Source organism: Schistocerca americana, chromosome 6 (genome assembly GCF_021461395.2).
Source record: "Schistocerca americana isolate TAMUIC-IGC-003095 chromosome 6, iqSchAmer2.1, whole genome shotgun sequence".
Classification (NCBI taxonomy): Eukaryota; Metazoa; Arthropoda; class Insecta; order Orthoptera; family Acrididae; genus Schistocerca; species Schistocerca americana.
In genome coordinates, this window is record NC_060124.1 from 205,633,653 (window position 1) to 205,658,742 (window position 25,090).

General features: G+C 42.3%; 1 protein-coding gene across 1 annotated transcript in view; it reads left to right on the top strand.

Annotated features, from left to right (window-relative positions):
• LOC124620052 overlaps positions 1-25,090 on the top strand; it is a 155,141-nt gene that overhangs the window by 117,268 nt on the left and 12,783 nt on the right. The window contains exon 4 of the mRNA XM_047146719.1: positions 14,805-14,909. Coding sequence (XP_047002675.1) covers positions 14,805-14,909 — 105 coding nt within the window. The remainder of the gene's footprint in view (positions 1-14,804; positions 14,910-25,090) is intronic.

Here is a 25,090-nt window from a genome sequence, read left to right on the forward strand (position 1 = left end):
TTCGTCTCAGTGTAAACCATTTGCAGTAACGGATTTGCTTTTCACGATCCTCATCTTCCAATTCTTGCACTGCTGTCGCGCAACGATTTTGCTGGGTTGTCCTGCTTAGAGTCAGAATGGATCATAGATCATACACTCCTGGAAATTGAAATAAGAACACCGTGAATTCATTGTCCCAGGAAGGGGAAACTTTATTGACACATTCCTGGGGTCAGATACATCACATGATCACACTGACAGAACCACAGGCACATAGACACAGGCAACAGAGCATGCACAATGTCGGCACTAGTACAGTGTATATCCACTTTTCGCAGCAATGCAGGCTGCTATTCTCCCATGGAGACGATCGTAGAGATGCTGGATGTAGTCCTGTGGAACGGCTTGCCATGCCATTTCCACCTGGCGCCTCAGTTGGACCAGCGTTCGTGCTGGACGTGCAGACCGCGTGAGACGACGCTTCATCCAGTCCCAAACATGCTCAATGGGGGACAGATCCGGAGATCTTGCTGGCCAGGGTAGTTGACTTACACCTTCTAGAGCACGTTGGGTGGCACGGGATACATGCGGACGTGCATTGTCCTGTTGGAACAGCAAGTTCCCTTGCCGGTCTAGGAATGGTAGAACGATGGGTTCGATGACGGTTTGGATGTACCGTGCACTATTCAGTGTCCCCTCGACGATCACCAGTGGTGTACGGTCAGTGTAGGAGATCGCTCCCCACACCATGATGCCGGGTGTTGGCCCTGTGTGCCTCGGTCGTATGCAGTCCTGATTGTGGCGCTCACCTGCACGGCGCCAAACACGCATACGACCATCATTGGCATCAAGGCAGAAGCGACTCTCATCGCTGAAAACGACACGTCTCCATTCGTCCCTCCATTCACGCCTGTCGCGACACCACTGGAGGCGGGCTGCACGATGTTGGGGCGTGAGCGGAAGACGGCCTAACGGTGTGCGGGACCGTAGCCCAGCTTCATGGAGACGGTTGAGAATGGTCCTCGCCGATACCCCAGGAGCAACAGTGTCCCTAATTTGCTGGGAAGTGGCGGTGCGGTCCCCTACGGCACTGCGTAGGATCCTACGGTCTTGGCGTGCATCCGTGCGTCGCTGCGGTCCGGTCCCAGGTCGACGGGCACGTGCACCTTCCGCCGACCACTGGCGACAACATCGATGTACTGTGGAGACCTCACGCCCCACGTGTTGAGCAATTCGGCGGTACGTCCACCCGGCCTCCCGCATGCCCACTATACGCCCTCGCTCAAAGTCCGTCAACTGCACATACGGTTCACGTCCACGCTGTCGCGGCATGCTACCAGTGTTAAAGACTGCGATGGAGCTCCGTATGCCACGGCAAACTGGCTGACACTGACGGCGGCGGTGCACAAATGCTGCGCAGCTAGCGCCATTCGACGGCGAACACCGCGGTTCCTGGTGTGTCCGCTGTGCCGTGCGTGTGATCATTGCTTGTACAGCCCTCTCGCAGTGTCCGGAGCAAGTATGGTGGGTCTGACACACCGGCGTCAATGTGTTCTTTTTTCCATTTCCAGGAGTGTATTTCCCTCCCTGTTGATAGTACTTTAGTGTGTGTAGTCTACTTTTCCGCAAATAGTACCCAAAACATCCCAAAAAATTTCAGAACTCTAGCTCAAATAGATTTTTGTGCATAAAATAAACATGTCAGAAAATTTAATTCTCTGGATATCCAATTCAGAACTATATTTGATCTATGACTCACCTCTGTTGTTCCTAATACCCTCCATTTGCGTAATATTCTTGGTTTACGTGTTCCTCATCTTCTCTCCTCCTTTTCTTGTGTCCCCTTGTTATTCAGGCGTCTTCATTGCATCAAGGACGCATCCTTCAGCTTCTGCCACTCTCGTGGAATCAGTTGCCAACAGCAATTGCCTCGTATTAAACCCAGAATGTATTTCTAGCAACTCTAGATTTCCATACCTACTTGCTGCCCCATATTAAAACAAATTGCAGGCATAATAACTTTCGAGAATGACAAAATAGCAGCAACTCATATTTGAACTACAGGAAAGTCTATATAAGGAAATCAATGCTCGAAAACCAAAGATATGCCAGAGAAACGTAAGAGCATCCCAAAGTATAACTTCTAACAAGGCTGCTAACTTCGTAAACCGGTGTATAGTATATGTGTCTCTACAGAAGTCGAGTGACAACAATGACTTGTAAAAGCAGTGGAAACATGGATGTGAACGCTCACAGAGAGAACTTGATTTTTAAACAACTTCCTGATTTTCGATTCAGTTCTTTTAACCACCATTTAGTTAAAAAAAAACCAAACATCTATTTAAGATGAAAAACAAAAGATCGATTTTTTGAGGCGGATTCACAGGCAAGTTACCTTAATACGCAAACGGAATAGGAAGAGAAATAGATAATATTTGTACGGTGTGCCCTCCTCCATGCACCGTACAGATACTTAAGGAATGTTTAGGTAGATATGGATCATGTGGGTTATTAAATGACATTTCTTCCTGGATTGAGAATTTATTAGTAGGGAGGACGCAGCATGAAGGTCCCAGAGTAAGTGTGCTAGGGCTCTCCTTGTTCATGTTGAGCGTTAATGACCCGCTGGTAGACAACATTAATAATGACTTCCAACTTTCTACAGATGATTTGTTTGTTTGTAATGAAGTACTGTCTGAAAAAAGTTACCCACACGTCCACGCTGGTCTCCATAAGATATCGAAGTGACGCAAAGATCGGCAGTTGACTTTAAATGAAGAGAAATGTTGACTTTTGCATTTCTCAAGCCGAAGAAACTTAGCAAAGTGTCAGTGAGTCACTGCTGGAATCACTCAACTCATAACACTACCTGAGTGTAACAATTTTTGGGGATATGAAACAGAATGATCACGTTGGTTCAGTCGTAGGTAAAGCCAGAGGCGTAATATTTTATTTGGCTGTGGCGATGAGCAAGCGGTCGTGGCGTCCGAAGAAAGCGAAGGAGAAAAAAATACGAGGGAATTAAAACGGAAAGCAAAAGCAGAAAATTTAGTAAAATCAATTGGTCAAGTGAAGTCTTTCAGTAGGTTAATATAATCAAAGATTATTCTAGTAGTCGTTTACCTCATTTACCCGGGTCAAAGGTCAGTCTGTATTAGATCTCGAACAACAGTTAATTGAATTAATAAAACTGAAGGGACTAGAGGTCAGAAAATTACGTGGGCAAGGCTATGTCGGAACATATATCATGAATGATATACTTTATACATTGGTGTGCAAAAAGCGCGTCAAGTTACAATTTAATTGTAGTCCTTCAAAGTGCCGTATAGCTAATCAAGAAATAGCAAAATAATGAACGAAGCTTAGCAATAGGCTTTAAAATCACATTTGGGTGCTACAGCTTTATAGTTCAGTGTGAAGTACTAGAAAGAACCAATCTAGAAAGATCCTATCTGAGAGTATATAGACGTTGCAGATACGTGAGACCTGTCATGAACGGCGCTGTAAGAAAAAAAAAAAAAAACACTGAAGAGGTATTTCGACGAGATATGCGAGGAGGGTGGGCTGAGTAAGCCTATAACAAGATTTAAAATGACTCTTTATTTACCCAACGACTGACAACAGTTAACTCTGAAAAGTGAAGTCGAAGGAGTAGCTGCCACTTATTTTAAGAATAAATACAAATATAAAATACCGATTCTCATTGACTTTACATTGATCAGTATTTGAAGGTCATGTTGCAGAAGTAGGAATTCATGGAAAGTTAATTGTAACAGTCACAGTGCACTTGGCTCCATCTGGTTATTTTCAGTTATTTATTAAACAAACTTGACACATGATTAAAATTTTTGACATCTAAACAGAACGTTCTAACATTAAGTGAGAATACAATTTACATTTTTACGGTATGTCTATCCTCGTGTTATTTCTAAGTATCTTGCAATTTCGTATAATCTCTCTCTCCCCAATAAAACTTACAAGAAGAGTTGTGGAAACCAGCAGCACCTCAATCGATAAAATTTTTATAGACACGTCGAGATGGCAGACATTGTTTAAATACTTGCTCTTAAACCTCAAGACTAATAAATGGAAAATGAATCGAGGACTTCAGCGTCTACTTTGCGAAATACAGACTGAAAAGACACAGGCTACAGAAGACACTTGGTGTCAATGAAAAAGATTTTATATTCTGTGTTATAGACATAGGCTGCCTACTTTAACAACTGTTGTCTTAAAAAATGACGCTGTGTGAGCAGATATGTTCCCAAACCCCAGGCTACAAAAGGAACTAGAATGTCGTGTAGAGTAAGCATAAGAGGACATCAAGGAGTGCAGGGTTAAATCATATGATAAATTTAATTGTAAAATTCTAAACAACATCCTAAAAGAATTAATATGTGTTCTCAAAGATTCTCCCCGCCCAAAACCCTCACTTTCTCGCGGTAGTCCCGTTGGATTCAGTGATTATTATCAAAAATTAACGCTATTTCACAATATTTCGATTTCACCATGCGCTATGCTGTGATGAATTTGAAGGTTCTCTGTGCTTTCCTTACTCGCATAAATTACGATAATAATTTGTTTGAGACCTGTTCTTATTTATTATATTCAGTCTTTTTCGATACAGTTCGTGGCTAAGTATTTAACCGCGTGAACAGTAATTGTGATTTTACCCTATGCTACATTCGTTTGTTTACCAATATGACCAGTTGCTTTCAACGTTTGCCTTTGGGTCTGTGCATTAGGTTTGACGTCATTGCTGAAGGATGACAGGTTGTATCGGGCACTAGATTTGACCCCGAAATTCATTAGCGCAAATTTAATTATACACCAGCATAAACAACAATTCCAAATCACATTTCATTCATTAACTTCTTGAGACCCCTATGACTTAAAAGGCGAATTAATTTTGTTGCGAAAAGTACAGCTTATTACATTAACTCTGAAAGCGTCCAAATTTCTTATATAAAAATATTATTTCTTATGATTTGCGTGTGAAAAACGTGTCTCTCAAGACACCATTGTCATACACTCGATTTGTTAAATATTACCACCCCCTCCTGATGCAGAAGCACGTTTGGGACAGAGACTTCGTGGGAGAATATATTGTTCCTGTGTGTAGCGTTCCGATTTTCCTGTTCGTAAATGTGAGATTTATAAAACTTAGGTTGTTCCAACAAAAACTGCTTCAGTCAAGCCATGATAAACCATCTCGATGACCGCTTTACAAAATCAAACTATCCGGGATGTAACTGACGTGTCGAAAATCTGCACATTCATTACAAAATCTACAGGGATTTAGATGCCGTTTATTGCAACCCGCAGTGCCATAGCTGACCTTCATAAACCACGCCTGAGATTTTCATATTCTCTCTCTCTACGTGCAAAATACTAGTTCTACAGAAAAAACGAGGAGGACTTTTTTTGTAGGAAATTTCATGTAGTTAAATTTTGTACTGGGATACGTTCTAGCAGGAGGCCACGGTTTTCGAGTTATTCAAGAAAAACGTGACTTTGTGACGCACCTCCAGCCCCACGCTCATCCCTCACTAATCATGATTCCTAGTATGTTGTTAGTCGCACTTCCTTTTACCACAGTACAAAAATTTCCGGCTACATGAACTGTTCACCATATTCTACCTTTTTTGGTATCTACTGATTGGGCTACTACGCCACCAGCGGAGTCGGCTTGTTGGTCGGCATTATTAATTTAAACAAGTCAGTGAGGGTAATGAATGAGATACGACCTATGTAAGCGTCACGCTAAAACTTAATTACATTGACAATTCGATCCAATCTTAATTCTTACAAACACAGTAGTTGCATAGTGAGAAGGCCTGACAAATACAATGATGTAATTCTTTATTTTATGTTGTTAAAATTCGCAAAATTGCTAGGTAAAATTTACACAAACGTCAATTTGACGATCAGTAAGTGCTCGACTATGCCGGTGGCGTAATAAGGGCAGGCAACGAAGATCAAAAAAGGCCAAATGTGGGAAATAAATCGTGCAGTTGTAAATATGTGTACAGTGGTAGGAGGGAGTACCATGAACAACGAACTGGAAATCCTAACCGGTGAGGGCTGAGTCCAGAAGTGGGGGTGCGTTTGAAGGTCACTTTTGCACGCTTTTAGCCGACCGCAGTGACCGAGCGGTTCTAGGCGTTTTAGTCTGGCACCGCGCGACCGCTACGGCGTGCTCAGGCATGGATGTGTTTGATGTCCTTAGGTTAGTTAGGTTTAAGTAGTTTTAAGTTCTAGGGGACTGATGACCTCCGATGTTGAGTGCTCAAAGCCATTTGAACCATTTTGTACGCTATTCTTGAATACCTCGAAAACTGCGACCTGTAGCGGAAATGTGTCCCAGTACAGAATTTAACTGCATTGAATTTCCCACAAGAAGGTTCTCCTCATTTTTTCTATAGGCCTAATAGTTCACACGTAGCGAGCGAGAGAGTATAAAAATCACGCTTGGCTTATGGAGGCCAGCTGTAACATTGCGGGTTGCATAAAACGACAGCGGTAGGGGCAGCTGAATCACCCCTATACATGCCTGTGAGAATTTATGTTGAGCGTCCGCAGAAAGCTGTCATCAATTTGATTCTGGTGGTTTTCGTTCCATTGATGGGCAGAACTCAGGTGTTAGTTAACGGCTTATCTTCTGACTGCTATCGTTCCTCCATGCTCTTCTTGCTGTTCGCAGTTTTACGAATCTTTTGGTGACCAAGGAATATTCATGTTGTTTTCCAGTCTTCTCGTCTCGAACTGATGCAAAACAATGGCAGCCGGCCGAAGTGGCCGCGTGGTTCTGGCGCTGCAGTCTGGAACCGCGAGGCCGCTACGGTCGCGGGTTCGAATCCTGCCTCGGGCATGGATGTGTGTGATGTCCTTAGCTTAGTTAGGTTTAACTAGTTCTAAGTTCTAGGGGACTAATGACCTCAGCAGTTGAGTCCCATAGTGCTCAGAGCCATTTTTGAAAACAATGGCATGGACTGCTGCAGGGACCCCAGTATTCCTGAGAAGTATGTCATGTCGCGATCTGTTGTTTGCTCTCGAGAGGACATAGGGAAAACAACAACCACAAAATGAAGAAAAATATCTAGCTACACTATGTGGTCAAAAGTACCCGGACACCTGGCTGAAAATGACTTACAAGTTCGTGGCTCCCTCTATCGGTAATGTTGGAATTGGCCCACCCTTAGCCTCGATTACAGCTTCCACTCTCGCAATCGGGTGTTGGAAGGTTTCTTGGGGAATGGCAGCCCGTTCTTTCGGTGAGGCCTGGCACGAAGTCGGCTTTCCAAAACATCCCAGAGGTGTTCTATAGGATTCAGGTCAGGACTCTGTGCAGGCCAGTCCACTACAGGGATGTTATTGTCGCGTAACCACTCCGCCAGAGGCCGTGCATTATGAACAGGTGCTCGATCGTGTTGAAAGGTGCAATCGCCATCCTCGAACTGCTCTTCAACAGTGGGAATCAAGAAAGTGCTTCAAATATCAATGTAGGCCTGTGCTGTGATAGTGCCACGCAAAACAACAAGGGGTGCAAACCTCCTTCATGAAAATCACGACCACACCATAACACCACCACCTCCGAATTTTGCTGTTGGCGCTACACACTCTGGCAGATGACGTTCACCGGGCATTCGACATACCCACGCCCTGCCATTGGATCGCCACATTGTGTACCACGATTCATCTCTCCACACAGCGTTTTTCCACTGTTCAATCGTCCAATGTTTACGCTTCTTACACCAAGCGAGGCGTCGTTTGACATTTACCGACGTGATGTGTGGCTTATGAGCAGCCGCTCAACTATGAAATCCAAGTTTTCTCACCTCCTGCGTAACTGTCATAGTACTTGCAGTGGATCCTGATGCAGTTTGGAATTCTTGTGTGATGGTCTGGATTGATGTCTGCCTATTACACATTACGACCGTCTCCAACTGTCGGCGGTCTCTGTCAGTTAACAGACGAGGTCGACCTGTACGCTTTTGTGCTGTACGTGTCCCTTTACGTTTCCGCTTCACTATCACATCGGAAACAGTGGACCTAGGAATGCTTACGAGTGTGGAAATCTCGCGTACAGACATATGACACAAGTGATACCCAGTCACCAGGCAACGTTCGAAATCCGTGAGTTACGCAAAGTGCCCCATTCTGCTCTCTCACGATGTCTAATGACTACTGAGGTCGCTGATACGAAGTACGTGGTAGTAGGTGGCAGCACAATGCACCTAATATGAGAAACGTATGTTTTTGGGGGTGTCCAGATACTTTTGATAACATAGTGTATAATAGCAGGGCATAACTGGGCAGGGGCAACCGAAGCGTTTCCCCAACACCTGAGAGGACAAGAGGATAACAGTACACGAAGGAAAAAAGAATAAGGAAAAATTAAAAACGGAAAGGAGAAGTTGAAAAATTAGTAGAATCATTCGGTCAGTTGAAGTCTTTTGCTGTATCAATACAATCAGAGGTGGATCTGGAACAACAAGGGGCTGTCAAAAAGTTTCTGTTTGAGGGGATTGCTGCAGCGTACATACAACGTGGCATGTACACCAGTACCAACATGTAGACAAGGGATCAGTGAGGCATTCGTGTCTATCCGACGTGCATTCAGTAAATGCGGAAACGTAAAATATGGCGACGTTATTATCGAATCCTTCCAACCAGGATCAACGCGCTGTTATTCTTTTCTTTGTTGCCGAAGGACAAACATCGGTAGGCGCCCGTCAGAGAACGAAGAATGTGTATGGGGTAGCAAATCTGTGGCGATCCAAGACAACACGTTGGTTGATCTCCTTATCAAAGTCTAGAAAAGCAAGGGCTCAAGGGACGGACGTTACACCAGTGACTGGAACCACGTCACGATATTCGACTATGGGGATAAGAATGGTACGACCAAGTACACAGCTTTGGTGTTTCGCAGCAATCGCCTGGGAGGTCAGCCGCATCGCAGAAGGCACGCCAACACACTAGACACTAGAGAACCTGTCCTGTACTCGTGACCTCTCCCCACCTCTCCCCATGCGGTTATACCTTCGGTCTCTTAAAAAAGGCTTCAATTTCTATTGGATGAGGATGTGCACCAAGCAGGTACGGACTTCTCCATGCAGCAGGGCACGATGTTTTACCAAACGGATAACTTCAACCTGGTGAGTTGGTGGGATGATTGCCTCAAGGCTCACTACGATTTTCCCCGATTGGCATACAGATTCTGGACCGTACGGCCTTCAAATGGAAATTTTTAGATCGTCACTTATACTTCAGAGGCGAAGATATTATTCTTCTTCTCATTTCGATCCAGTATCTCTCTAGTAGTTACCTGATCTACCCTTCAACATTCCTCTGTGTGTACTTATTTGAGTGGTGTCTGCTCTGTCGGATATGTCCAACAGAACAGACGTCATTCATGATGTGGCTGATGCACATATTTATATGGAACAGAAGATGGGGAGGGAAAGGATGGGTGGCAAGCTCATGGTTTCCAGCTGCGCAGGACATTCTGGGAATGCACCAGAACTCGAACCATTCTCTAGAATGGTTGCCTTAACCAACTCGGCCTTATTCTCATCTTTTCACACTCTGCAACGCAGCATTCCTCGTCCTTTAACACCCTTCTGACAGAGCATACATTTCCGTAAGAACGCGACGGCTCCTTGACGTTTATTTCAGTGTGGACGTACTAACATCGTCCGAACTCTTGCAGTAAGTAGTAAGACTAGGGGTTTAATGGACGAGGGACGCAGCATTGCAGCGTTCGGTAAGTTGAGAAGTTGGGTCGGATGGAAAGCAAGACTGCATGGTTGAGGCACTTAAGGTAACCGTTCTGAAGAAGTGGAGCAACCGGGTTCGAGTGCCAGTCTGGCACAAATTTTCAATTTCCGCGACTGCATTACCACAATGCGCTGTGCGGGTGGAAGCCGCCCACGTATCCTTTCCCCATCCTCTAATTCACATGAATTCTTTTGTATCACCATTCATCAGAAGTTCTTAATGTCTTCTTGTTTGTACTGCTTATCGCCCACGTTTCACCGGTCTACAAGGCTACACTCTAAACCAACTCTTTAACAATAACCTTGTTTAATTGAATTTTTAACTGATGTTAAAGACTTCTTTTGTTCAAAAATATCTTCCCTACTGTCAGTCTGCATTTTATTTCCTCATTAGATCGGCCGTCGACGATCAATTTACTGTCCAAATCATCTGCTATTTTAATTGTCTCACTGCTCAATTTAATTATCTCAGCATCTGCTGCTTTAATTCATTACCCTTCTGTCGGTATTCATCTCATAACCTCATTTCAATACACTATCCATTCTGTTCAATTGACCTTCCAAATCCTTTGCTGTCTCTGAAAGAATTACAATGTCACTGGCAAACTCAAAAATTTTTATTTCCTTTCCAAATTTCTCATTGTTTTCCCTTACTGGTTGCACAATGTACAGACTGCATTCACTCATAATTTCATAGTGCTCATCGGCACGCCATTTTGACGGTCTATGATTCTGCGTAACAGATGAAACAAATATCTGTCTATCAAATTTCTAGCTATCATTGGTTATGAAGTCCTTTCAGCTGTTGGATGTTGCAAATAATGACCCCCAACCTATCGTGCACCGTGATATCCGTGTTAAGTCTCTTTGATCTTTCCACGTTCCATTATTGGTACTTAATGTGACCTTGAATTTGTGGTAGCTAAATGTCAGAAACCTATTTCCTTGCACTGGCTGCAAAGTGCATTAAATTGTATTCTCAAACCAGTCTGTAAACGACAGCTTACGAGTAACGGCAGAATTTTTCTGTCAACACTTTCCTACTCAACAAAGGACAAGTTATGTAGGTAACACGGCAATTAAATATACAGACTGGTCCATTGATCGTGTCCGGGCCAAATATCTGACGAAATAAGCGCCAAACGAAAAAACTACAAAAAACAAAACTTGTCTAGCTTAAAGGGGGAAACCCGATGGCGCTATGGTTGGCCCGCTAGATTGCGGTGCCATAGGTCAGACGGATATCAACTGCGTTTTTTTGAAAAGGAACCCCCATTTTTATTACTTGTTCGTGTATTACGTAAAGAAATATGAATGTTTTAGTTGGACCACGTTTTTCGCTTTGTGATACATGGCGCTGTAATAGTCACAAACATATGGCTCACAATTTTAGACGAACAGTTGGTAAAAGATAGGTTTTTCAAATTAAAATACAGAACGTAGGTACGTTTGAACATTTTATTACGGTTGTTCCAATGTGATACATGTACCTTTGTGAACTTATCATTTCTGAGAACGCATGCTGTTACAGCGTGATTACCTATAAATACCACATTAATGAAATAAATGCTCAAAATGATGTCCGTCAACCTCAATGCATTTGGCAATACGTGTAACGACATTCCTCTCAACACCGAGTACTTCGCCTTCCGTAATGTTCGCACATGCATTGACAATGCGCTGACGCATGTTGTCAGGCGTTGTTGGTGGATCACGATAGCAAATATCCTTCAACTTTCCCCACAGAAAGAAATCCGGGGACGTCAGATCCGGTGAACGTGCAGGCCATGGTATGGTGCTTCGACGACCAATCCACCTGTCATCAAATATGCTATTCAATACCGCTTCAACCGCACGCGAGCTATGTGCTGGACGTCCATCATGTTGGAAGTACATCGCCATTAAGTCATGCAGTGAAACATCTTGTAGTAACATCGGTAGAACATTACGGAGAAAATCAGCATACATTGCATCATTTAGATTGCCATCGATAAAATGGGGGCCAATTATCCTTCCTTCCATAGTGCCGCACCATACATTAACCCGCCAAGGTCGCTGATGTTCCACTTGTCGCGGCTATCGTGGATTGGAGTCTATGACAGGTGCGTTACTCCACTCGCAACTAGTCCCTGTCTGGGGACAGTGCTCACACTGTAAACATGCCATCAGTCCTGTGCACTGTTCCACCTAACGCACATTACCCCTCTGAATGGTGTTGTTCTGCGTAATTCATCCCAACACTGCTAATTCTGAAATGTTCGGTTTCGAATTACACTGCTTCCCTAAAGACAATGGGCATGATGTTTCCACAATCCCATCGATAGAATAATAATAATACTAATAATAAAACCCGTGGAGGCCAGGGAAAAGAATAGGCCTCCGGTATGTTCTGCCAGTCGTTAAAGGCGACGAAAAGAACAAACCACTAATAGGGCTAACCCCCCTTTTAGTGTGATCAGTTGGTTCAGGACAGAACTAATGAAGCCTCGGACAAGCGTTGTCATGGTCGGGGACGACGCTTGAACCCTATGCCCGTCCACAATGGTAACGACACTGCTAGCCACACGGAAAATGATTTAAATCCAAATAGAGGTGTTTTGCAGGATATGCTTCCTGCAACCACTCTAGAAGGAAAACAAAGACAGAGGATGAGATGGTCAGATGAAGTTAACCAACACCTCATGTTCTGTTATTACCAAGCAACGAACTTAGGAACCAACATAACTGGATATAGATCACAAATATACACACATTTATTACCAGATACCCAGAATTAAAATTTTTAACAGAACAACGACTAGCTGATCAGATCCGTGTAATAATAAAAAATAACAGGATACCCCAGTCAGGATTAAAAAACATCAAACAACAAGTACAACAAATACTGGAACAAAATAATGTGCAATCAGAAGAAGAAGAAAATACAGTAATGGACTAAAACATCCCAGAGCAAACAAACAAAGAACAACACGCATCAATTAAACAATCAGAGGAAAAAAAAATCTTAAGGCAGCCACCAGAACAAGTACAAATAGGACACGAAGTGACACACATGTTGGATATAGAAGAACAATTTCAGCTGACATGTATACAATACAAAGACACAAATACAGACATTAGACCATTCTTGCATAGACCACCAAATAACCCACAAGTCGAAACAACAACAACAACTATCAGCACAATCATACACAACAAAATAAATGAAAATACAACTATGGAAGAGTTACAACTACTGGTCTATATAGCAGCACTCACTACACTAAATATACACACTAGGCAGAGATCAGAATCAACCAACACACAGAAGAAACCCACAAAATCAGCATGGCAACACAGGCTACAGATCAGAATAGAAAAACTGAGAAAAGACATCGGACAGCTAACACAACTTATAAGAAATGAAATATCAGACAAATAACGAACAAGGTTAGGTAAGATCTCACAACAAGAAGCGATAGAGCAATTAGATGAAAAGAAGTAGAAATTACAAGCATTGGCCAAACGATTTAGAAGATACAAAAAAAGTGAAAATAGAAGGAAACAAAACCAAACATTCAACACAAACCAAAAGAAATTTTATCAGGCAATAAATAACACACACATTAAAATAGACAATCCACCAAACATAACAGACGTGGAGCACTTCTGGAGCAACATATGGTCAAACCCAGTACAACATAATAGACATGCACGGTGGATACAAGCAGAAACAGACACATACAAGATGATACCACATATGCCTGAAGTGATAATTTTGCAACATGAAGTCACCCGAGCAATTAATTCTACGCACAATTGGAAAGCCACTGGAAAAGATAAAAGAGCAAATTTCTGGCTAAAGAAGTTCACCTCAACACATTCACATCTAACTAAATTATTTAACAGTTACATTGCAGACCCATACACAGTCCCTGATACACTTACACAAGGAATAACTTATCGGAAACGCTACGTCGCTAAATAGAATGGGTGCAAAAAATCTGTCATCGTCCCGTAATTTCTCTCGTGCCCAGTGGCAGAACTGTACACGACGTTCAAACTCGACGTCATGCAATTCCTGGTGCATAGAAATATGGTACGGGTGCAATCGATGTTGATGTAGCATTCTCGACACCGACGTTTTTATTGAAATTCCCGATTTTCGCGCAGATTGTCTACTACTGATGTGCGGATTAGCCGCTACAGCAGCTAAAACACCTACTTGGGCATCATCATTTGTTGCAGGTAGTGGTTGACGTTTCACATGTGGCTGAACACTTCCTGATTGCTTAAATAACGTAACTATCCAGCGAACGGTCCGGACACTTGGATGATGTCGTCCAGGACACCTAACAGCATACATAGCACACGCCCCTTGGGCATTTTGATCACAATAGCCACACATCAACACGATATCGACCTTTCCCGCAATTGGTAAACGGTCCATTTTAACACGGGTCATGTATCACGAAGCAAATACCGTCCGCGCTAGCGGAATGCTACGTGATACCACGTACTTAAACGTTTGTGACTATTACAGCGTCATCTATCACAAAACGAAAAAAGTGGTCCAACTAAAACATTCATATTTCTTTACGTACTATACGAATATGTAATAAAAATGGAGGTTCCTATTTTTAAAAAACGCAGTTGATATCCGTTTGACCTATTGCAGCCCCATCTAGCAGGCCAACCAGAGCGCCATCTGTTTTCCCCCTTCAAGCTAGACGAGTTTCGTTCTTTGTTCTTTCTTGATATTTGGCCCAGTCACTATCAATGGACCACCCTGTAGATATTACGGAATCCCTGCATGGCTAAATGGCAAAAATACAATACAAGAGGAACAAAACATGAGCAAGCTATAAAAAGGACTTATTGCTTGTTTTGAGTGTTTAAGCCTGCAGCCTCTCCGAATTTGTTATTTCACTGATTCATTTTATGATTTGCTGAAAAGAAAACTGAAGGGAAATTTAATCACCCTGACTACTATAATCTGCAGTACAGTAACATGCATATCAAGCTTTATTACGTGACAGCTGTAAACAAGCCGCAATTTTGTTTCAGGTTTGACGACATCACACCAACAACAGAAACGCTGTCTCACATTGTCCCTTTGCGGGACTACCGTCTGGTGAGGCACATGGGTCGTCTGGTTCATGAATTAAGAGGGTAAGTGTTGAAACTCACGTTTCGTTGGGCACAAAACGTTGAAAAACACATTTAATCCTATTCCGAGTGAGGAAAGTACGCCACAAAGCAGATCGAACTTCAACCAAGCAGCACTTACAGTCTCTAAGCAGCAGGTCACTTCTACGTTCTCAACAACTGATGCCCAGGCATTTCATGCCGACGCAGTATTGCCTTCTCTGAACCGCCACGTCATCACCTATTAACACATGCAAACAGCTCAAAAAAAATGTGGTTTCTTTTTAAAGGTTCTTTCTCAATATTCTTTTGATCAAAGCCATCTCTACAATGACGCTAAAAGTAACCTATTTGATCAAAAGGGTCCTGATACATTAGTACGGGGTGTGTCCACGCATCGTCTTTATGAGACGGCTTCATCTTGGCTGGGGACACTTCCAATAAGGTGTCGAATGTCTGTGGAGGAATATCCCATTCTTCATCAAGAGGAGGTAGTCACATTGGATGCTGGGGACTGGAGCAAAGTCGTCGTTCTAACTCATCCAAAGATGTTCTGGTGGGTTCTAGGTCGGGACTTTGGGCAGGTCAGTCCATTTCAGGGATGTTATTTCCCACAAACAATCATCTCGTAGATGCTGCTTTATTATGATTTATGACAGCGTGCATTGTCACAATACAACCAAACGTTATCTCTGAACTGCTCCTGTACCGTACGCAGTACACAATGCCATAAAAAGTGCTCATATCTTTCCGTACTTATAGGGGACAAACCCCTAACACGAAAAAACAGCCTCATACCGCGATACCACCTCGTCAGTACATCACTGCTGGCACTACATATGATAACAGGTAACGATCTCCAGGCTTTTGCCAAACCCATACCATTCAATCGGACTGACACAGGGTACAGCTCCAGATCACTCGTTTCCATTCGTCCGCAGTCCAATGGCGCCAATCTTTGCATCACATCAAGTGTTACTTAGCATTGACTACAACAATGTGTAGCGTATGAGGAATTACTCGACCATTGTAACCCATTCTTCTTAACTCTCTACCCACAGTCATTGTGCCAACTGGACTGCTGGTAGCATTTTGGAATGCACGAGTGATTCCTTCTGCTAAGTTCATGCGATTTTTTACACCTGTCCTCTGCAGTGTTCGATAGTCCGTGTCCGCCAGTATATGAGGTCTGCCTGGTCTCGATTTAACTGTGGTTATTCCTTCGCGTTTCCACTTCACACTCACATGATCAACAGTCGTCTTAGGCAGCTGTGGAAGAGTTGAAATGTCTCTGATGCGTGTTGTACTCAGGTGACATCTAGTGAACAGTCCACATTCGAAGTCACTGACACCCGTTTTGCTGCTATTGCTTCTCTGCTGATAACGCAATACTGCCCTGCCCGCCTCTCAAAATATCTAGTGGTTAATTCCGCATTAGATATTGGTCTCCAGATACTTCTGATCAGGTTGTATAAATGTGCAGTCTCAGCGCAGTTCAGTAGAGCATGCTGTGAATAGACAGTGCATTTGAGTACACTATTCACTCTCTCGACGTGTCTGGAATAGTCATTTAAAGTTCAGACCATGTATCAATTACAGCGAGAAGGTTCACATTGCAGGAAGTTGCGTGCTGAATAGGACTACAACATATCAACATCATTCGATCATGCATGAATTACAAAATGTTGATTGTCTGCTTCATGGCAGTCGCTCGCAGTTAAAGCCGGTATAAGGCCTACACGGTGCGCCTAAACCATTGACCTACATAGACCTACAGGTATGCACCAGCGCCCCAAGCGTGCATGTGTCTAACTATAGGCTGGTTCACGCCTGGCTCACATGCGCAGTAGATAATTGACGACGCGCGAAAAGCAAACAGAACTGTCTGATCTCTTGTAAAGTCGTTCATTCTACCGCGTGAAACTCAAGGGGAACCGAGTGACATATTGGAACGTCATCCCTTCGAATTATTTATGCCACTCAAGGTTCCTGTTTCACAAGAAATTACAAAATTGTTAAGGCTTTCGTGGCCACTTGTTGACAAACTGCCTATTGGCTTCTGTCTCGGGTTCTTTGGCCGACGTTCCTCTAATGATTTTTCTGACGTTTCGCCAGCACGAGTGGCTGGCACTGTCAAAGCTTCACCCTCCATTGCCATTGCCATTGCCACCGGCAATGGAGTGTGAAGCTTTGACAATGCCAGCCACTCGTGCTGGCGAAACGTCAGAAAAATCATTAGATGAACGTCGGCCGAAGAACCCGAGACAGAAGCCAATAGGCAGTTTGTCACAAGAAATTGTTTTCTATCATTATTTATTAAGTAATTGTTACTCTCTCGTGTAGGTTACTGCTGTTGTAAATTACAGACTCAACAGTTCGTTTTATATTACGAAACTTGGTTACACAAGTATACCGGGTGAAGCGAAATTCGCGCACTCGGGCTTCACAGCGCGACTCCTCACACGCCAGCGATAAAAAAATGTCTCACAACTTTTCGCCGGGCGAGTACATTCGGCAGAAAAAGGACGTTAAAGAGTGGCAATCTGGCAGCACTGTAACCATATGTACTGTAACTACCTCCGTCAGCACGTATCAGTTGCGCCCTGTGCTTGGTGTAGTGCTCAGCGTTTTTGGTTAGCATGCTGGAGGTCGAGGGTTCGGCACAGGCGATACCACGAGAACTTCAAAAACTTCCTGCAGATTCCACTGCAGACAGCGATCGCCAGAGTCCTCCCCAGCCTGTGACCCTCAGCATCGCCACCAGCCATCTCACCACACTCACCACAAGAATAACGTGTGCAGTGATAGTGAACAAGTGCAACACAAAAGATAAAGAGCTTTCTCTTCTCGCATCAAATAGTGAAGTATAGTAGTATAAAGTGTTTCTTCCTAGTGGAATCAGTGACACAAAGTGCTCCTTAGTGGAAAGTGCCAACTACTCATTATTATTAGATATTTTGATTTCCTTTACTTTGTGCCTATAAAATTCTATTGATTACTCACACTACCCTTTCTGCTTCTCTTATGTAATATGACAAAATTTTCTCTCTTCTTCAATTAGGTATATTCTGTAGTATATGCAAAAAAAAAAAAAAAAAAAAGTTTCTTCCACTTCTGCTCCACCTGTCATGGTGACGTTCCTTCATACTGTCCCACTAAACAGTGTAACTAGAGGAAGAGATCAAACCAGGATACACAATGTGCCTGTGTCATCACAAGTGCATCACATACAGAAACATAAACTCAAATCAATGCAACGAAGCCAAATATAAACTGTTATGCCTGTCCTGCAATGTCTACCCCCCTCAAAAAAAAAAAAAAAAAAGACGGCAAATGGCCATGTAAAAGGGTTTAAGGAACAAACAATAAGAGAAAAACGAAAACATATAAAATGACAATAATATTAACCATCACTAGGATAATAGATTAATAGAATAAAATGTCTTTTTTTAAATGTATCGTTGTTAAAATATTTAAATAAATATATATGGTTACCAAAAAAAAAAAAAAAAAAGATCCTAGGTTGGGGAGCAACTTTTTATTTTCTGATTTCATTCTGACATTTCATACTGTAATATACACCGTTTCTTAGGTCACATGTATCCTAAATTTACATTTTGAAACGCTGAGCATAACAAATATGTGGTTAGACAAATAAGAAATAGACAGTTGAAACAAATGGCCTCTCATAGGACAGAATAGCTATAAAAACAATATCAGTTTCGAGATGCTAAAGTTGGTAGCACAGTACAATAACACAACATCTTCTTTTCATTTATACTACTTTTAATACGAGCGTTCATTTGTCGCTCATTAGCAACCAGTGACAATAGTAATGTCCACATTAATGACTGCATGACCTTCACAACAGAATACGTTGTTGTCCTCAGAACAACAGTAGCTCAAAGCGACCACCCTGCACGTCCAAACATTGCGCAAACCGCCGGATCATTCAGCTCTGGACCCTTCGCAGCGAAAGTGCATCCAGAGTGACAAGAACTGCATGATCACGTGCTACCAATTCTTCCACATTTGTTGGCGAAGTAGAGTGCACGTGCTCCTTCAGGTGTCCCCACAGGAAGAAATCCAGGGGATTTAGATCAGCTGAACGCGGTGGCCATACAACTAGACTTCCATGTCCAAGCCATTTCCCTGGAAATGCTCCAAATACTGTCGCATATTAATTCCAGAGTGTGGAGGTGCACCATCATGTTGGAACAATATCCTCTTCCAAACATGTATTGGAACATCTTTCTGAGCATCAAGCAGATAGTTTGAGAGGAATGCATGATACCTTTGTGCAGTCAACCAGCCAGCCAACATGTAGGCACCCACACATCTGTCGCCCAATATTTCGGCCCAGAAGTCGATAACAAAGCGAACTCGATGCCCACTGTCGCGGGTGACGTACAGGTTAACCTCACACCAATGGTGGGCATTGTGCACGTTGAAGACACCCTCACAAGTGAATGCGGCTTCATCTGACCATATTATGGTGTTCATGAAATCATCGTTGGCTTCCTGTTGTTGTTGGAACCATTCACAGAATTGCATCTGCTGATGGCGATCTGCAGGATGCAGGTGTTGCGTGAAAACACAATGATAGGGGTGCAGCGGGTTAACTACCATGCACTGCGAGACACACAGCTGCCTTGCTAAGCTACATGCGCTTTGCTGAGGTTCTTGGTGTGTGGCCTCCAGAATAGCACCCACAGTAGCTGGAGTACGGTGAGTCCGTGGACGACCTCTGTCACACAGTGGTGGAAGGACAGAACCTGGCTCCCGAAGGCGCAGCTCCAGATGACAAAACGCATTTTTATCTGGGTGGCATTGACGAGGATATCTAGCAGCATATTCACGAGTGGCAACACTAACCCGGTTGCAGATACACCGAGGACCAGAAGCATATCCACATATTCATCGTTAGTGTATGCCATATGTCTGCCACACTGGTTTAGAGGTTTACAATGAGAAAATTCGATACGTGTAAGCATGTACATTGGAGTCTATGACAGGTACATTACTCCACTCGCAACTAGTCACTGTCTGGGGACAGTGCTCACACTGTAAACACGCCATCAGTCCTGTGCACTGTTTCACCTAACGCACATTACCCCTCTGACTGGTGTTGTTCTGCGTAATTCATCCCAACACTGCTAATTGTGAAATGTTCGGTTTCGAATTACACTGCTTCCCTAAAGACAATGGGCATGATGTATCCACAATCCCATTGATAGAATAAAAATAATACCAATAATAAAACCCGTGGAGGCCCGGGAAAAGAATAGGCCTCCGGTATGTTTTGCCAGTTGTAAAAGGCGACGAAAAGAACAAACCACTAATAGGGCTAAGCCCCCTTTTAGTGTGATTAGTTGGTTCAGGACAGAACTAATGAAGCCTCGGACAAGAGTTGTCATGGTCGGGGACGACGCTTGAACCCTATGCCCGTCCACAATGGTAACGACACTGCTAGCCACACGGAAAATGATTTAAATCCAAATAGAGGTGTTTTGCAGGATATGCTTCCTGCAACCACTCTAGAAGGAAAACAAAGACAGAGGATGAGATGGTCAGATGAAGTTAACCAACACCTCATGTTCTGTTATTACCAAGCAACGAACTTAGGAACCAACACAACTGGATATAGATCACAAATTTACACATATTTATTACCAGATACCCAGAATTAAAATTTTTAACAGAACAACGACTAGCTGATCAGATCCGTGCAATAATAAAAAAATAACAGGATACCCCAGTCAGGATTAAAAAACATCAAACAACAAGTACAACAAATACTGGAACAAAATAATGTGCAATCAGAAGAAGAAGAAAATACAGTAATGGACTAAAACATCCCAGAGCAAACAAACAAAGAACAACACGCATCAATTAAACAATCAGAGGAAAAAAAAATCTTAAGACAGCCACCAGAACAAGTACAAATAGGACACGAAGTGACACACATGTTAGATATAGAAGAACAATTTCAGCTGACATATATACAATACAAAGACACAAATACAGACATTAGACCATTCTTGCATAGACCACCAAATAACCCACAAGTCGAAACAACAATAACAACTATCAGCACAATCATACACAACAAAATAAATGAAAATACAACTATGGAAGAGTTACAACTACTGGTCTATATATGAGCACTCACTACACTAAATACACACACTAGGCAGAAATCAGAACCAACCAACACACAGAAGAAACCCACAAAACCAGCATGGCAATACAGGCTACAGATCAGAATAGAAAAACTGAGAAAAGCCATCGGACAGCTAACACAATTTATAAGAAATGAAATATCAGACAAATAACGAACAAGGTTAGGTAAGATCTCACAACAAGAAGCGATAGAGCAATTAGATGAAAAGAAGTAGAAATTACAAGCATTGGCCAAACGATTTAGAAGATACAAAAAAAGTGAAAATAGAAGGAAACAAAACCAAACATTCAACACAAACCAAAAGAAATTTTACCAGACAACAGATAACACACACATTAAAATAGACAATCCACCAAACATAACAGACGTGGAACACTTCTGGAGCAACATATGGTCAAACCCACTACAACATAATATATATGCACAGTGGATACAAGCAGGAACAGACACATACAAGATGATACCACATATGCCGGAAGTGATAATTTTGCAACATGAAGTCACCCAAGCAATTAATTCTACGCACAATTGGAAAGCCACTGGAAAAGATAAAAGAGCAAATTTCTGGCTAAAGAAGTTCACCTCAACACATTCACATCTAACTAAATTATTTAACAGTTACATTGCAGACCCATACACAGTCCCTGATACACTTACAGTTCCTAAACATAGTAATGAAAAATTGGCAAACCTCTCTTAATATCCAAACAAATTCAAATAATATCACATCACAGCCAATACAGATGAAGCGTGGAATATACGAAGGAGACTCATTAAGTCCTTTCTGGTTCTGCCTTGCTCTGAACCCACTATCCAACATGCTAAATAATACAAATTATGGATACAATATTACTGGAACATACCAACACAAAATCACACATTTGCTGTACATGGATGATCAAAACTACTGGCAGCAAAAAATCAACAACCCAACCAATTACTAAAGATAACAGAAGTATTCAGCAATGATATAAATATGGCTTTTGGAACAGACAAATGTAAGAAAAATAGCATAGTCATGGGAAAACACACTAAACAAGAAGATTACATACTGGATAACCACAGCGCCTGCATAGAAGCGATGGAAAAAACAGATGCCCATAAACATCTAGCATACAGACCAAAAATAGGAATAGATAATTCAAATATTAAAGTAGAATTAAAAGAAAAATATAGACAAAGACTAACAAAAATACTGAAAACAGAATCGACAGCAAGAAACAAGACAAAAGCTATAAATACTTATGCTATACGAATATCGACCTACTCATTTGGAGTAGTGAAATGGAGTAACACAGACCTAGATGCACTCAATACACTTACACGATCACAGTGCCACAAATACAGAATACATCACATACATTCAGCAACAGAAAGATTCACATTAAGCAAAAAGGAAGGAGGAAGGGGATTTATTAACATAAAAAACCTACATTATGGACAGGTAGACAATTTAAGAAAATTCTTTATAGAACGAACAGAAACTAGCAAAATACACAAAGCAATCACTCATATAAATACATCGGCTACGCCATTGCAATTTCATGACCACTTGTACAACCCTTTGTATCACATAACATCAACAGATATGAAGAAAGTAAGTTGGAAAAAGAAAACACTACATGGCAAGCACGTGTATTATCTAACACAGCGACACATCGATCAAGACGCATCCGACACATGGCTAAGAAATGGTAATATATACAGTGAGACGGAAGGATTCCTGATTGCAATACAGGATCAAACAATAAACACCAGATATTACAGCAAGCATATTATTAAAGATCCCAATACCACAACAGATAAATGCAGACTTTGCAAACAACAAATAGAAACAGTAGATCACATCACAAGCAGATGTACAATACTAGCAAATACAGAATACACCAGAAGACATGACAATGTAGCAAAAATAATACACCAACAACTTGCCATACAACATAAATTAATAAAACAACACGTTCCCACGTACAAGTATGCACCACAAAATGTACTGGAGAATGATGAATACGAATTATACTGGAACAGAACCATTATAACAGATAAAACGACACCACATAACAAACCTGACATCATACTCACCAATAAAAAGAAGAAATTAACACAATTAATCGATATATCCATACCCAATACAACAAATATACAGAAGAAAACAGGAGAAAAAAATTGAAAAATACATCCAACTGGCTGAGGAAGTCAAGGACATGTGGCATCAGGATAAAGTTGACATTGTACCAATTATACTATCAACTACAGGAGTCATACCACACAATATCCACCAGTACATCAACACAATACAGCTACATCCAAACGTATATATACAACTACAGAAATCTGTAATTATTGATACATGTTCAATTACCCGAAAGTTCATAAATGCAATGTAACATATATCGTACAGTTAAAAGGAAGTCACGCTTGATCAAGGTCCGTGTCACTTTCCATTTTTAACCAGACATAACATCTGAGAAAGGAAAGAAATAATAATAATAATAATAATAATGCATTGAGATACGCAGTGAACAGCATGCGGTTACCAGACTCAGTGTTGACAGGTATAATTAGTGGGACCATGGTGATAACACATACAAACAGTAACCGATTTTGGACATCATTCACAAAGCACGTTGCTTTGTCCTACTGGGAACGTGAGGCCCTAACGAAATCTAATGGACCTGAACGAGGCTTGAATAATAGCTGGTACTAATCTATGGGACCATTAGAGGAGGGTACAAAGAAAATAGTTTTCATGTCTAGTAGATGAAGTGTTGAAAATAGATTCATGCCCACGACATGGAAAGGGTGTTGTTCAAAGCTGACCTATCTTCCATTTCTACGATTGTAGTACGTTAAGTGCAAATTTTTTCTAGAGGACATGCTTCGATCACTGTTGACGATTAAGATGCCAGACACCGTGCCTCCTGGACTAAATTTGCCAAATAAAAAGCGTATGCCTCAACCCAGGATCGAACCATCGGCTCCCTGCACGCTAAACCAAAACTCTATCCACTGCACTAACTGTACAGCACAATGTGTATGTGCTGACAAAGGTAGTAACCATACGTATGGTTACAGTGTTCCCACTCTTTAACGTCCTTTTTCTGCCGGATGTACTCGCCGGATGAAATTTTGTGAGAGACATTTCTTTACCGCTGGCATGTGAGGAGTCGCACTGCGAAGCCCGAGTGCGCGAATTTCGCTTCACCATGTATGTACACTACTAGCCATTAAAATTGCTACACCACGAAGATGACGTGCTACAGATGCGAAATTTAACCAACAGGAAGAAGATGCTGTGCTATATAGAAACAATTAGCTTTTCAGAGCATTCACACAAGGTTGGCACTGGTAGCGAAACCTACAACGTGCTGACATGGGGAAAGTTTCCAACCGATTTCTCATGCACAAACAGCAGTTCACTGGTGTTGCCTGGTGAAACGTTGTTGTGATGTGTCGTGTAAGGAGGAGAAATGCATACCATCACGTGTATCGTGACATTGCTGCTCGCGTTGGTCGATATCTAATGAGTGTTAGCAGAATATGGAATCGGTGGGTTCAGGAGGGTAATACAGAATGCTGTGCTGGATCCCAACGGCCTCGTATCACTAGTAGTCGAGATGAGAGGCATCTTATCCGCATGACTGTTACGGATCGTGCAGCCACGTCTCGATCCCTGAGTCAACAGATGGGGACGTTAGCATGATAACAACCATCTGCATGAACAGTTCGACGACGTTTGCAGCAGCATGGACTATCAGCTCGGAGACAATGGCTGTGGTTACCCTTGACACTGCATCACAGACAGGAGCGCCTGCGATGGTGTACTCAATGAGCCTGGGTGCATGAATGGCAAAACGTCATTTTTTCGGATGAATCCAGGTTCTGTTTACAGCATCATGATGGTCGCATCCATATTTGGCGACATCACTGTGAACGCACATTGGAAGCATGTATTCGTCATCGCCATACTGGCGTATCACCCGACGTGATAGTATGGGGTGCCATTGGTTACATGTCTCGG